Source organism: Buceros rhinoceros, unplaced genomic scaffold (assembly GCF_000710305.1).
Source record: "Buceros rhinoceros silvestris isolate BGI_N320 unplaced genomic scaffold, ASM71030v1 scaffold11523, whole genome shotgun sequence".
Lineage (NCBI taxonomy): Eukaryota > Metazoa > Chordata > Aves > Bucerotiformes > Bucerotidae > Buceros > Buceros rhinoceros.
The window spans coordinates 19,971-35,582 of NW_010403047.1; the positions used below are offsets into that span (position 1 = coordinate 19,971).

A 15,612-nucleotide genomic window follows, 5' to 3' on the forward strand; every position below is an offset into this window, starting at 1 on the left:
CCTCTTGTAGAAAGTGAGCTTTTTGTTTAGGGCATAGTCATAAAATTGTAGAATGGTTTGGATTGGAAAGGACCTTAAAGATCATCTAGTTCCAACTGTCCTGCCATGGGCTGGGATGCCTCCCACTAGACCAGGTTGCTCAAAGCGCCATCCAACCTGGTCCTGAACACTTCTAGGGATGGGACATCCTCAGCTTCTCTGGGCAACCTGTTCCAGTGTCTCACCACCCTCACAGTGAAGAATTTCTTCCTAATATCTTATTTAAATGTTAGCTGACTTCTGTTAATATGCCTTTTACTGGTCACTAGTCATCTCCTGGTTTGCTTTAAATGTGTTTGTTTAAAATTATAGTGCATGATTCAACCATACCCTTTCTTCTGGGCAGTAAGTTAGTAAGTCCAATAGCTTGATGAATTATAAGTTCAGATTCAAAATCCCATGGTATATTCGCTTTGCATATTATAAATGGACACAAGCTTACCCCTCCCTCTGTCTGCTCTAAAAGTAAAAATGAGGTGTCTTTTGTTAACAACAAACCTAATAAATCCATCTGGAATTGATCGCTTGGACAATTCTTCTAATATCGGCAAAACAAACTCAGGTTGGAGTTATTGTTCCGTCGGTGTACTATATGCTGGACTGAAGGTTGTGTGGATGAAGGAGACATGGGTCAAGTGCTGGTCAGTTGATTTTCAAAATGTAGGTTTGTTTCTGTGGCAACTCAAGACAGATGCGAAAACATGACCTGTTCAACAGACAAATTGCCTTTGGATTCATGCAGCTATTCTGAAGGATGCTAAGTTAGGTGGCAATTACTAAGTTGGGTATAGTCTGTCATTGCTTAATGCAAGTTTTCTTTATCACACCTTTGTATCTTCATGTACTTAGTTCTTAGATATTCTCTAACTGCTGCTGTCCTAATAGATACCCATCAGCTGCAGGAAAGTTCTGAAGATCTCTGCAGTTTTGTGATTGTTACACAGGAAATGGGTAGTTTCTGCTAGTGCTCCTGTGGTAAGAGAGTGGAGTGCCAGTCCATATTAAAGTTTGCACTGATGGTTTAAAACAACCCTGAGAGAATTTTTCATGAGATTATTAAAACGTTTTATCCATGCTTGAATTTGGGGCGTCTGAGCATATTGAGATACAAGAATAATTACTTTTCATTTCCTTCTAAAGGGACTTAAGATTGCAAGGTCTGAAGAATGAGCTTTTGGAATCATAACTGAAAAGTGTCAGCGGTTTTGACATGGTTCCATTTGAAATTTCAGGCACAGGGTGGTGATGGACTTCTGCAACGAATCAAGAGGATAATCTATGATGCCAAGTCTACCATCATGGTGAGGTTTCTTTTCAGTTACATTAGATGGCTCCTTTGTCGATCAAAATGCAAATATTTTCAGAGGGTTTAGAAATATTTCTATTGAAGTTTGTTTACATTATATATAGCGTGTCCACTACAGCTATATATACACCTTAGGGTTAAGCCAAATGACCTTCTTGATTAAAGTTCTTAATACTGTTTTCCAGTGTGCTATATATTTGACATAGGCTAGTTTCTTCATTTTTTACTCTTTTTCTGTGTTAGTCTGACATGTATTTTAGGGGTTAGAACAGGGAGAACTCAAAATCTTTTCCTTGACCGCTTGGACATCCTTTCACTGAAGCTGATAACATTTCTCAGAAGGTGAAAGCGGTATCGTTTCAGTCTAATTAGTTAGAGGATCAGAGGATTAAACACTACACTCGGTGTATTTTTAAAGCAAATACCTGCATCATCTTTCTTACAGGTTAATTATGCTTAACAGAATTTTGTTGGAAAGTTTTACACAAATCCATTTCTTCACTTGTCCTACACAAGCAAAAAAAAAAAAAAGCCCGTGCTGTGACTTAGAATCGAAAGTCACATGTTTCTGTGTGTGGCTTCCAAACTTCTGTGAATGGGCAACATCGACCCATCAATTTCTGAACCTAAAAGTCCCTCTTGCTGTGCCATTAAACCACTCTGCAGCAGGAAGCTGTCTAATGACAGAATGTTTCCACGCATCCCTTATTACTCAAACTGATTTTGGAGAATGAGGCATGTATATGAGATGAACCTGATTGCTTCAAAGCGTTGTTTTAACCCTGTAAGAACAATTGTTTCTCAGACTTCCAACAACGAATAGGATACACGGTTGGCATGTTAACATTAACTATCCCAAAGCAACATAGTCACAGTCGAACTTCTAAGTCTTTTTTTCATGAACTTACGGTAGGAATTCTTAAAATGAGGATGACTCCTCCTTCTGGGGTGGGGAGGAACCAAACCAAAACTAACCCCAAAACCCTGACTCTGTCATTTTGATGTTTCTCAATAAATACACAGAGGAATAAGAGAAGTAATGCGGTAATTCTATATATTCACTGAAAGCGTGTCTTACTTCAAATTTGTGTTCCAACAGTCTGTGTTCAAGAGTTCACCGCTTCTGGGTTGCTTTCTCTTCGGGTTGCCCCTGGGCATTATCAGCATTATGTGTTACGGAATCTGCACGGCTGATCCAGATGGAGGGGTAGATGAACATGAGGGAGCTAAAAAGGAAAACGGCGATCGGGAGCTCACAGACGAAGGCAGTGAGGAAGAACAAGAGGAGGAAAAGAACGGAAAATGCACAGGACTTTCAGATGGAGAGCTTAAACAGAAAGACGTAATGGAAAAGAAAAAAGACTAACTTTAGTGAAAAGAATTCTCTAGAATTTCCAAATTTATTTATTGAAGGTAGTCATTTATTGATGATCTTCATGAAAGAGGACCTTTTTGTCTGCTTTATGGTAGTTTTGAATTGCATGTATTCCAATTTTCTCAGAAATTGACAGGAAAAAACCCTTGGATGTTCTCTTAATTGTCTTTAATAGATTAACAAAGAGCAATTTAAACTGGAGGAGTTTGCAGGTACAGTTCCACACCATTTTTTTTAAGAGTTTTGAATTGTTCATTTCCAGAACAGTGAGAGAAAGATACTTGACCTTAATGTATGTGATGAACTACTAATATAGCCCAGCTAAACATTCATTCCTAAAAATTTAAGGCTGAAAACTAAGAAAACTTGAGATCTGTAAAGTCTTTCAGAGCCTGATAGCTAATAGAGTTTCCCAAGAAGTCATGTGTTCTACTTACTGCAGATTATTTTGGAAAAAAGGAAACCCCCAAACTTTTCTATTTATTTTCTCAAGTGATATGTAAGTTGTTAGGAATTAGAGGACTGTTTTACCATGTGATGCTATAATTATTGACAGTCAAGAATGTTTACTTGATACGGAATGTGGGAGTTGTGTGTTAAGTTAAATCTTTATTAGCGCTTTAGCAGCTACAAATATTAGAAAACTACACCATAAACCTTTTAAAATATGATTGCCTTTTAAATTGTGCAATGTGAGCACTTACAGAAACAGTGCAAATGATCTTACGTTTTCCGAATCCTCAGTACAACTTGATAAAGGAAGACGTAACTATAAACACCCTCTGACTTCTGCATAGCTCCCTAATGACAGACTTTTTTGGAATGGTGCGAACTTGTTTTACAGTGTTTAATTCAGGTTGTTGTATATCTTCGAGGTAGTTGACGTTGGTGCTTTTGTTTGAGACTGTTACCTGCTCTGAAGGAGGGAGTTAATGGAGCATAATATTAACGCTCATAGAGACTGGTCAGTACAGTGCACTCCTCTTACCTGTTTAATCATAAAAGTCACTTTTAATGCAACCCTGTGACTGTGAAAAGGATGAGTTTGTGTCCAGCATTAAAATCAAGGATAAGCTATAAAGCAGCCTTTGGCATCGATGTCATGGAGACTACTACAGACACAAAACTTACATGGCTTTTCTCTTCCTCTTAGGATTCATGCTGGGGTTTTTCTTTCTTTTTTTTTTTTCTTTTTGAGGCTGTATTATTGTGTAATACAAATTATAATGTCCATCTTATAAGGCAGCTTGATCACATAAGAACTTACTCTGCTATAGCACTAAATTAAAGAATTTTAAATAAAAACCATGGGTGAGCTTAAATAGACAAGTTCTATGAGTAAACCTGATGATGATACAACTCATAACCAGGGAAAATGTATTTCACCCTTTTTTCTTGTAGGAAAGAAACTTGTTTCTTCTGTTCAAGCAGCTTGGTAACAGCTGGCTTCACGTTGCAGTGCAGACTACAGTAAGTAGATGCCTGACTTCAATGATTTTTTTTATAACCAAACAGTATAAACGACATCTAAGGAGATTAAGAATTATTTTTCAGAAAAATTCCATGTCTGATTTTGAGTCCACCCTTTTCTCTTGTGGGAAGAGAGGAAAAAAAATGAATCCATAGAATACTGAGTAGCAGGTGTCTGGTACTTTTTTTTTCTGTTTTCTCCTTCCTTCTGTGAATTGCCTTTTTCCTTTTTTTTTTTTTGGTCGTTGTAGCTAGTTGTACATAGCGACTTGAGTTTTCTTGCTTTTTCATTTAATTATTTTTTGGCCAAATCTTTGAGGTGTAGTTTTAGCATATATATGAAAAGTGAGATACTTAGAAAAGTGTTTAGAAAGTTTTTAAACGTGGTGTAGACCTCTTGAGTAGTTTTAAAGGAAAAAATCACTTAATGACAAGCCTGTAAATTTCTTTGGACTTCAGCACGACTCAGTGCTGATAGTCAAAATGTAGGACTCTTAAAGCAGTAGAATGTTTTCTTGAGTTGTCTCTTAAGATTTCAAGTAGACATCAGTTACATATTTAATTTTGGATCAGGCTGGAAACCTGCAGCTTTTGAATTAATGAAAAAACCTGAAGTAGTCACTGGCGTGTAATTAAAGTATTCTGAATTCTGCTGCACTGCAAGAACTGTTTCAACTATGAGCCTTCATTTTTGTGGTATTTTTGTTTGTGTTTATAATCAGTAGTAGCCAAATAACTCGCTGAGAAGCCTTCTGAGATACGGACCTGACTATGATAGATACTGTGTCAGAAGCAGATCACACCAGGATCTGTTAGAAGTATAACTCTTAACTGCTGGCCTTAGGAGGAAAGCAAGTGTCTCAGCACTTCTGAGCTGTAATATCAATCACATTTACTCAACTGTTGAAAGTTAAACTTGAAATATACTGCCGTTTTCACCAAATCCTTCTCCCAGCAAAATTCAACAGGACAGAGGGAGAAGACGAGCATGTAGGTCATATACTGCGTGTCAGAAGTGATGTGAAATTAAGGGTTTTGCTGTGGTCATGTCATTTAGGATGCTGTCTGAAGGGGGATCTGGCATTTCTTCTTGGTTTTTTTTTTTTTTGGTCTCTAAAGGTTTCTTAAAGCAACTTCACTGTAATAAATTTGAATTCACAAAATGCTGCTTTTTTAAGTCAAGTGTAAGCCTTTTGTTTTTCTGTAATAAAAACATCTAAAAGAGCTTGTTTCCTTTGCTTACTTTGTGTAGGAGGCTGCGTTTCCTGTCACACTCCTTGTAAGCGTATTTGAGGCCCTAAGTAATGGTACAGAAATGCTGCTGGTAGCTTTTAAAAAGGATAATTAGTTCATCTTGTCTGATACCTTCTCATCAATATTTTGAAAATACTCTCTATAGACTTAGGTGTTAATATTTAGTTGTCTTTTATTTAGTGAGCATCTTCACAGTAGGAAACAAGTGCATTTCTGTAAAAGACTTTAAAATGCCAGTTCATTCTGTGAACACGCTCTCAGATTGTTACAAGAGTGTCAGTACCAAGAGGAACCTGAATTAAATAGCCTTGGTGCTTGAACCTGCACAACCTCTTACTGCTGCTGTGTTTACCTGGGTGTTTTAGCAGATACTGCCCACACTGTGGTGCTCACTGCTTAGGGAATGGAATGAGTGCTCTGGTAGATCCCATGTGTTACCCGTGGTAATGCTTTTCATTAAGCATTTAAGTAAAAGGTTTAGCTTGCCCTGCTTTGGCCCAGAACTCATTTATGCTGTTCCTCTTTTGTCAGCATGGTTGAAGAAGCGGTTGTATGTGGAGAAGTGGGAGGGTGGAGCGATGTTCTGATGACAGCCAAAAGCTCAAGTCAGTGAAAAGGGTGCAAAACCAGAACGTGCTTCCCTTAACCTGTTAAAGTCTCATGAGACCGCAGGCGTTTCAGGTTGTTCTGTACTGTGACAGGGTGGTGCTGGCCCTCTCATCTTCTCAGGCAGCGAAGCAGCTTTCTGCTGTTTTGTTCTCATCACTGAGTCCATTGCTGTGAGATTGAATCGTGTGAAGCTGCTGTGTGTTGTATTGCTGTAACCAGCGAAGACATTTTGATGATACTGTGTTGATGCTTTTTTGAACTCTAGTCTTGCAAGGTTTTTGTGGACTGGCTAGGCAGGGCGTGCAGTCCTGGAACAATTCTCCCTGATTTTTGACCTCTTAACCACTTTAAAGAGTTACTGCTACTACCCTGTATATCAGTTTACTGATGTGAAGCGTCAGTTAGCAGCTGATGTGAACTCTCCTGTTGCTGGCAAACTTCCTTCTGCTGATACGCCAAGGAGTATCACAGAAGTGTTTGCAGTTGTTTAGCGCGAATGACTAGACTGCAAGTATTTTACATAAAGCGTTTCTGAATAGAGTGTTATGCCTTTTAACAATAAAACCTGAAAGATGTAGAAGGTCCTTTGAAAAGGAGCGAGAAAATCTTTATGACGATTAATGAGAGGGATGGTATTGCTTTGTAGCTCAATTTCCATGTAAGTTTAGACGGCAAAGAGAAAAAAATTACTGAAGGAGCATGTAACTTGACAGCTAATTGGTACTTGTTCTTGAGTTAAAACAGAACTGGTTCTGTTCAGTGTTTTCGCTTTCCAGCTCAGTCTCTGCTCAGGCATGGCACTTTCTGAAGTTGATGGCATGTTTTTGCAGGCAGTGCCCGGTTCCCGTCTGCTTCTGAGCCCAGCGTGGGCCTTCCCCAGTGCCTGCCCACAGCATCAGTGGTGACGGTGACATGGTTGCCATCAGGGGGTTGGGTTTGTGTATGTTTGTATAGATTTCATTTTCTTATTATTATTCTCATTAAAGCAGTTTTAGTTTTCCAATCCATAAGTCTCTCTCCCTTGCTCCTTTTTCCCCTCTTTGGGAAAGGTAGGGGGAAGGGGTTAATAGAGGGTCATTCCTCTGTCATTCCTCTGGAGCCAGCCCAGCTCTAACTGAATGACTGTACTGAAAACGGTTGTGCTTTTCTACCATGTGTTCTGTCACTTCACTTTCGTTGCATCACTGCTAGTGCTCAACAGCCCCTGTTGCAAGGTTGGTGTGGTCTTCAGCTGGGTTAATGCCTGTCTGGACCAAGGGCGTGGGTGGCTTTGGGCTGTCCTAAGAGATTGGGACTTTGGTAAGCACTAAGGCTGATGCATGAAGGAGGTGCAAATGCACAGCCGGGAGAAACAGGAATGGGAGAAAGGAATGAAGTGAGGCCATGTGTTCTCATGTCTCTTATGTCTCGTGCTCTGATAACGGATGAGGTACACTTAACACCCACGCACAGCTAGTGAGCATTGTCCTTCCAGAGGAAACCTTCCACCCCCGTTTACCTTACGGAGAGCCTTCGGCTGGGTAAGTTTGACTGACGAAGTGAGTAGCATTACTACCCAATCGAGATTACTTACGGGTATTTGATGTGTTTCAGTACCTAAGGTTCTCATCCCCTCCCAAAGTAATTTTTGTTTCATTATTGAGTCATTTTGACTTGGAACTGACTGTAACTTTGTATTTAATTTTTGGGGGTTTTTTTCCTTAAAATGCTTCTCTAGAAGAGTTTATCTGAATATCCTGACAGTACACCGTACATGAAAAATTGAAATGCAGACTGGTGTTTCGGATGGCCACTGGCTAATGTTGTATTAGCAGGATCGCACAACTTACTAAACGTACGCTGTTGTCCTCAGGTCTGTGTTACAATTAGATAACATTTTTCTAAAAGCAGTCTCCACAATAAAAGAAAAAAGGAAACAGGTACCATTTAGAAGCTATCAAAATACCAGAGTGTTTGTCTAAGACATTTTTAGAGATTCTTTTTGTTGATAAACATTTAAATCTCCAAGCATCAGAATAACTTTCCTGTCCCTAAACAGAACATTTGTTAGAACAAGAGGAATTGAAGGAAAAAAAGGTGCTCCTATGGTAGGCTGCATCTTGGGTAGGGAAGGCTGTGTAGATGGTCTGTATAGAAACAAGGTTTCTAGGAGCAGAATTTCACTTTGAAGTGAGAGATCTCCTTTTAAGGTCTCCTGGAAGAAACCTAACGCTTCCTTCTTTTCAGTCTCTGTGAAAATTAAATTTGAGGGTATTTCCTGCAGAAGATGGGAGACATACTTGTTGGCCCAGACAAGTCCTTGACAGTGCATTAGTTGCTCCTGAGCTGGAGAAAGAGATTAATTGCCTTCAGCAGGTACGTGGCTTAATAGCTGTGTCCAAGTCCCAGTGGATAAAATAATAACAAATTCTGCTGTGCCTTCATGCAAAATTATGCTTTATGCAAATAAAAAATGACTTGAGTATCAAATTAACTCTTGAGATGGTTGTGGTGCATATCTCCTCTCCTTTTCTTCCCCATCTTTTAAAAATATATACTTTTTATAACCAAATGTGGAAGTAATGTATAGTCTTATTCTTTGTGGCTCATTTATGAAACCCCCAAATGTCTCAGTAACATCCCAAATGCCACAGGTTGCAAGAGATGATGCAATATACTGTGGGATTCACTTTATCAGATTTATCTGATCCTCCTGTGAAGTTAAAAGTATGAGAAGGCTTTTGGAGTGGGTGGAAGAAGCAGAGGAAAGATTTTCTAAAAGATAAACAGAAGTATTGTTCTGTGCTGAGTCTCGCTGACAGTCAGATGTACCAGAACATGAAAAACACGCTTAGGAATGGATCTCTGAGTAGCTGGAAGCTTCTTGTATCTCATTGTCGTGGTTTAAAATAGAAGGCTTTCTAGCAGAGTGAGAGTAAGTAAGATTTGATTTTTAGAAACAGATTCAAATGCGCATATAAATCTTGACCTCCACCCAGTGTCTTTCTAATGTTACGCTTTGCATCATATGCTGGTTTAATTTAAGTGGTCTGTCTTCAAGAGGAAAGCGGCCAGTGCATTCCTGTGAATCCGTGTTGGGTTTTAGTTTCCGGTGAGCACCTGCAATTCAAGCATAATGCGGAAACATGGGTTTTTTTCAGTGGGCCGTAACTCTGCATCATCTTGTCAGAAATCTAAATATTAAGACATAGTACAAATAAGACCTCAGGTTGCTTGCTTGAGCTTTGCAAAGGCTCAAGCCGTGTATAGAAAATTAATCCAACACAGGGGTTGTGTGTGAGCTAATGGAGAATGACTGTGGCTCAAACAAGCCCAAGAAAGAAGTGACAAACCTTCTTTTAGTTTTGTAAATAATGATTATGAGGGAGGAGGAATTTTTCATACTGTCATTCTTGACTGTTGTATCCAAATGGTGTGATCTTGGCTGGAAACTTGCAGCAGGGCTCGTAGGGGAGTGCAGATCACAATGAGGTCTTAAGGCAAGACTGTTCCTCATGGTAAGATGCAATGTAAGTGCATAATAAAATAGGGAAGCTTGTAATATCCACATTCGAATAATACACTGTCACACCAGTCTTCTTAAAAGAGTGTTAGTAAGCCTGAGGTTGTATCAGGATATGATGAACCATGTTTGTAAGAAAAAGTTACAAGTTTCCATAGCACTGGCAGTTCTTTTCACTTCTTTCTTTTAGAAGAAAAAACGCCTTAGTGCAGACTCCTGGTGTGGACTGGCATGGCTGAGCTCCGACACCAGTTTCTTTTCCCACATCATTTCCCAGACGCAGGAGCTCAGCGGCACAGAGCAGTGGCTCAGGTGAGCAGTGGCTCTGGCAGCCTCTGTCTCACACACGTGGGTTAGCACCAGTGGCTTTCAGAAAGGGATGGAAGTTGGTCCCAGGGAACACGAGCCTGAAAAGTGGCAGTAGCAGAGACTTCAGGAGCCTCATCTTTGACATGTAGGACGTGTGCTGCAGTGAGTGGTGTTAATGACCATCTGAAGACACAGGGGAAGGACGCTCTGAACGCCTAAAGAAGTCATCATTGCCTGGCTGTGGTGATGTATCATAAGGTGAGGTGGAGACGTGAGCAGACAGTGGCCTCTGGGGTATTTTCTCTGCTCATGCACACCCGTTTGAAGCCAGGACAAGGCCACTCCACTTTGGGGACAGTGAGTTCATGATCATAGCTGTAGGTTGGTCTGCGCTTCTTGGTCCTTGGGCAGTGAACTTGCCCTGTCATGTTTAAATTAGAGTGTGGACATGTCATGGAGCATGAATAGCAAAGTTTCCGGCCATCTTCCGCTGACGCGGAGTGCAGTTTTAGGCAGTTTTACTTAGGCCATAGTTTCATTACGCTGCAACTTTAATGACAGTGCTGGCTTAGGGAGTTTCTGTCCTCACGCCTTTGTACGCTGCCCTTCAAATTATGGCCACAGAAGCTGTTGGAAAAGCAATGCTCTAGTGGATAAATGAACTGACCTGGGTGAGCACAACTCCTTGGGCAGAACAGCACGCCAGGGTGTGAGGGAGCAGCAGAGTGGGAAACTTCTAAAGGCTGTTGCATGACAAGCTGACTGAGGCATTTATACCATCATCCTCCAGAACACAAAGGTGGTTTGGCCAAGTCCTTACAGTGAAGAAGCTGTGGGTTGCTGTCCCGTGATCCGCGGTGGTACCGTTTGTAACGTATCTTAACCTCGCCTTGCTAGGAGACAGTTAAAGTGGAAGAGGGAAAGTCTAGCCATGTTACAGGCAAAACACATCTCTCTCGCGATAAAACTAGGAGGCAGATTCTGCTTTACAGTTCTGCGTGAATATTTAAAACCACAGAATGCCGAAGTCCAAGTCCAAACGCCTCCGTCCTTTTCACTTGTGCATGACTACCTGTGCCAGTAACTACGAGAACTAGGAGCTGCGTTATAGAAAGGGACGGGGTATTCTGACTTGCGTTTTAGGAGGGAAGTTTGTTTCGTGTATTAAGATGACTACATGAGTTTTAGACTGATCTGTCAGACATGTAGCAGTTGCAATATTAACTTGTTCTGTTTCCCTTTTCCCCTTTCCTCTGATTTTCATTGTCTAATTTCCTTTCGTATTGTACCCTCTAACTCTTTTACCACCTCACTTTCCTCTGCCCTTTTCCAAGCATTTATTTATTCTCCTTTCTTTCCCTCCCTATGTATTAGCAGTCAGAAAAATACAGAAAATAGCAGATGAGTGTGAAACAATCTAGTTAAAAATCTTCGTTCAGGCTACTGCGTGACCTCTCAGGCTGTTTCGAGATGTGGTTTCCTTAGTGGCTGAACACACTCAATATTCTGGTATCTCACATAGGTTTGTTCATTACTTTTGAATGGCCGAGTTGGAATTAATAGGATATTTTATTATTAAATAAGAGGAAAGCTGATTACAGGTAACTTACGGATTTGAGATTTAACAGGTTTATGTGCAGTACCTAAAAAATCTTGTCTTCGAGCCTTCCTCTTGGGAGTTGTCACATTTCACTCCTATATGTAGAAACCAGGAGACACTTAGATTTGCCTCTTCTGAATTTTTACTTCAGTTAATGAAGAATTTAAGGCTTCTTTTCAGTGAAGACCATACAGATAAGCATTTGCTGATTAATTCTGTCTTGACCTCAGATGACAAACATGGTCTTGCAACTTACTTCTTTCCCTCTAGCCAATTATTAATTTCTGTGATTCTAATACTGTAGATACAAACTTATCTGCTACTCCTGTTATTTATCTAGTAAATCTTTGGATCAGCAGTTGATGTCTGGTTAATTAGAAGACAGATGCAGAGAATATGATTTTTCAGCTGAAAAAACGAATGATTTTTTTCAGAAGGCTTTTCTTTCCTCCCTATCTCCTGTTTTTATAGTTTTCAGTGAAATCTAGAGAAAGCAGATGATAATGTGCTCTGGAAGTGAGTCATTTTAATGCAGTGGCACAATGTCTATGGAAACAGGATGGTTACTGTTAAAGAACAGTTGATATGTTTGTTCTCTCGGCAAAACTATTTTAACTGAGCTTAACTAATGCTCCTTGTTTTTCCAGAACGCCGTAATGGTGCTCTGCTTCTCAGCTAGCCACGGTCTATTCGTGGAGACATCTTTCTCCTTCCTCTTCTTTGTTAACGTAAATATCAACAGAGGAACAAACTCCTGGGTCTTGTGCAGCTGATAAGCTGTGGGGTAGATCTCGTCATGAAAACACCTTGTTTTGCTTGTTTTAGACACAACCAGGCTTCTGTAATATTCACAGGAATAATTTCCAATTAATCCAAATAATTTATACTTGAGCAGAACTCTATGGATTCCTCACAGCTTTCTTCCCCTGTGCTTTATTACCTTTTTGCAAGATAATTTTGTGTGTGTGTGTGAATTGCTTGTTTGTCAATGCCATTATGTTGGCAAACTTGTAGTTGTGTAAGTTCTAAATTTCTGTGCAGCCTGCAGAAACGGGGCAGGAAAAATGATGATTTGGCAAAATCTCCCTTGCACTATGCCACCCCCGAACATCACAAATTAAAAGTTAATTTGCCTGTGATTATTAAAGCTTAGGCATTAAGACTGCTGGTTACTGTAATTTCTGGTATCTGTGCCTGCCACAGCTCTGGTCTCCTGGGAATGACTGTGTTTGGTCCTGCAGCTCCATCACTGAGAAATCGTAAACTGTGGTTCACTGAAATATTTGAACCGTGGTCTCTGGAGATAAAAGACTAAGGTTATACTTAACTTTGACAAAAGTTTGTCTACAGATTGTTCAAAGCACAGTCACCTCTCCCTGCCCACTCTTTGAACCACAGCTGGAAGAAACAGAACTCTAAAGTAATTTACTTCTCTCTCATTGCTTTTGCATTCCATTGATTATCAGCACGTTCAGCACCTCTGTGCTGTTCTGGAGTAACATGCTGTGTAAATAATCTAAATTTATATTTTTATAGACTACATGTATCTACACAGTTGCTATGAAACATCTTTAAATGTGGATAGTGTAAGTAGGGAAAAACTGAACTGCCTCTAAATCTGAGAAATCCCAAAGAGACAAAATATAGAACTTCAAAATAAATTTATCATTAATAAAATTTCATATCTAGATCACCTAGGTGTTACTAGATCACACAGGTAACTGTGATAATGTGCTTATTTAGATTAATAGCGATGTCTTTTCTGTTTCATATATTCACACAAGGGCAATATTAAATGATTGTTTAATTATCCATTCTTTAAGTCTTCCGAGAGACAAGAGAAAAAAAATTACACTGATGAATAAAACCCAAAAAAAGATTATAACTGTCAATCATTTGTATAATCCAATTTTTTAACAGCATGCGACTCAATTACTGGGGATGTTAATAGAGTAAATGTAGATTGTCTTCCCTGCGAATAGATTTAGAATACCATGGGTGGTCTGTTTCACACAAAATTAAAAGAACATCTCTGTAGTTAACACTGTGCATTTTTTCAACAAAAATTAAGACAGTTCTGGACAGCTGCTGGTGAAAACAGGCTGTGGAATTTAACTGGCATTTCAAGACTTAATCTTCCAGCAGTGCCTCTGTTCATATGGTAATATTAGTAAATGCCAAGTCTCTGAGTCTAACTCTGTTTGTTAATGTGGGATCTTAATAATTAACAGCCTAGTCCAGTCCTCCTGGTGCAACGCCACTGGAAGCCTCTGAAATATAATTACATATTTAGAAATAATTCAGTGGAAGAAAGAGTAGTAAGTTTCAAAAAAATTTTCAAAATCGTGTTCACGTCTCTTCTTTTCATGTTCTGTCTCTGCAAGTTCTAACGATGTTTTCCTCATGATCCCCACCACTCAGAAGGTGCTTTGTGACTCATTGGTTACAATGAACTAACAAAACGCAGAAGTGGATTTTAATGCTTTATATTTGAAAATAACTGGTCAATACAGTTTAAAATTCTGATTCATGCATGTGAGAAAACAATGATTGTCAGTTAGAAACCCTTACTAATCAGAAGAAAAACCACGCTGCTACAGTGGATCGTGGGTTTGATTCAGCTCTGAAATAGTTTATGAGTTCTGTGTTTAACTGTTAGAAGTTGTAATATTAGCTGTGGAACTAAATTATCTGCTGCAAACCATTTGTTTGATTTTTATGAACAAATTTTCTAAAATGGTCTGATTACCATCTTGAGCTGCCTTTTGAGTAATCCAAAATAATACTTTACTGGAGACAGGTAATGAAGGCATGTACCTAAAATGGTGAGCATCCTTGAAAATTACTCTGCTGTGCAGTTCCAAGTGGGCTCACAGAATGTTGAGGATGTTGCTATCTCCAAAACAAACAAAAAAACCCCAACCCTAATTTCTTTTTGTTTTTTTACTGTTGGGGCCCATCCATGAATATGCCATTTTTCACCATGCTTCAATTGTCTGCCTTTAGGATAGAGGCAGCAAAACAAAGTGAATTAGGTTTAGGCGTCTATTATTTTCAGTATCTTCCTCCTCATACTACTCCACTCAGCTGTTGTTTGTGAATGTATACACTTCTAGCATGAAATCAGTCCTGTTTCTATGAAATTGTCACATAACTGAATTTCTGGGACTCTTAAATCATATTTTCTACTAAAAAGCAACATTTAGAGCTCCCCACTAACTTATATATTTAAACCTCAAGACAATGGATTATAAGCTACTTTTTACCCATTTTTCCAACAGTACTTTAAATTTCCTTTTCTGAGAACTCAGTAGAGCTATATATAAGATCTTTAAACCAGCTTTCATCACCAAGAAGTGGGAATGCCAGGGTAAAGGAAGCCAACGGTTTGGACTGCCTGAGTGCTGACCGTGTTGATACTCCAGGTTTTATGTCTGTATCATGCTTGTAATACATCAGTGTTGGATGCTTTGTCAGTCTGACCACAAGCTGTGTGTGATTTTCCTGTAGGAACTGCTGGAAAGACGATACAAACTTTTACATGTCTTCCCCCCTCAATGTTTTCTGGTTTTAATGGTTATTTTCTGTGCCAGTTTCACTAACAGTAAAAAGAAAACAAAACAAGGATTTAATAATGCACTTGCTGAGTTATGATTACTCTTTGGGTATTTGTTTTGAAATTAATAGTACATTAGCTAATTGTACAATTAACTAATGATGGACAAAAGTCGCTAAAGGATTCAATCATGTGCCATATATACCTTGGCTACATTTTTGCATTTCTGATTATAATGAATATTTTCCTGTAGTATCGTGGCATTTTAAAAAAGGCATTTTACTCTGGTGGTGTTTAGATGACCTTTTATAGTCATTCTTAATAAAAAATGAGAGGTTAGACTTAGATCCTAACTTTTCCTACCCACACTTAAGAAATGAGAAATTTGAACAGATGAAGCAATTTTTAAAAAATAAAACCCATTAATCAGAAACAACCCACATGACATTAATGATTATCAAAAATATTAATGCTAACCCTAAGTTAGGTTAATAATGTGTCTGGTACAGAACAATGCTATTTTTCTGTTATTTTCTGTCATTTTTACTTACTCTGACTACTCCAGGAATTTCTGAATAAACTTGAAAGAGTG

The 15,612-nt window shown here is 39.0% G+C and overlaps 1 protein-coding gene across 1 annotated transcript in view; it reads left to right on the plus strand.

Annotated features, from left to right (window-relative positions):
* Positions 1–2,855, plus strand: part of TMX3 (thioredoxin-related transmembrane protein 3) — a gene marked incomplete at its 5' end in the record, with an annotated part of 22,722 nt that extends 19,867 nt beyond the window's left edge. The window contains 2 exons of the mRNA XM_010132851.1: positions 1,272–1,340; positions 2,445–2,855. Of these exons, the coding sequence (XP_010131153.1) occupies positions 1,272–1,340; positions 2,445–2,711 (336 nt within the window). The remainder of the gene's footprint in view (positions 1–1,271; positions 1,341–2,444) is intronic.
* Between the last annotated feature and the right edge of the window lie 12,757 nt (positions 2,856–15,612).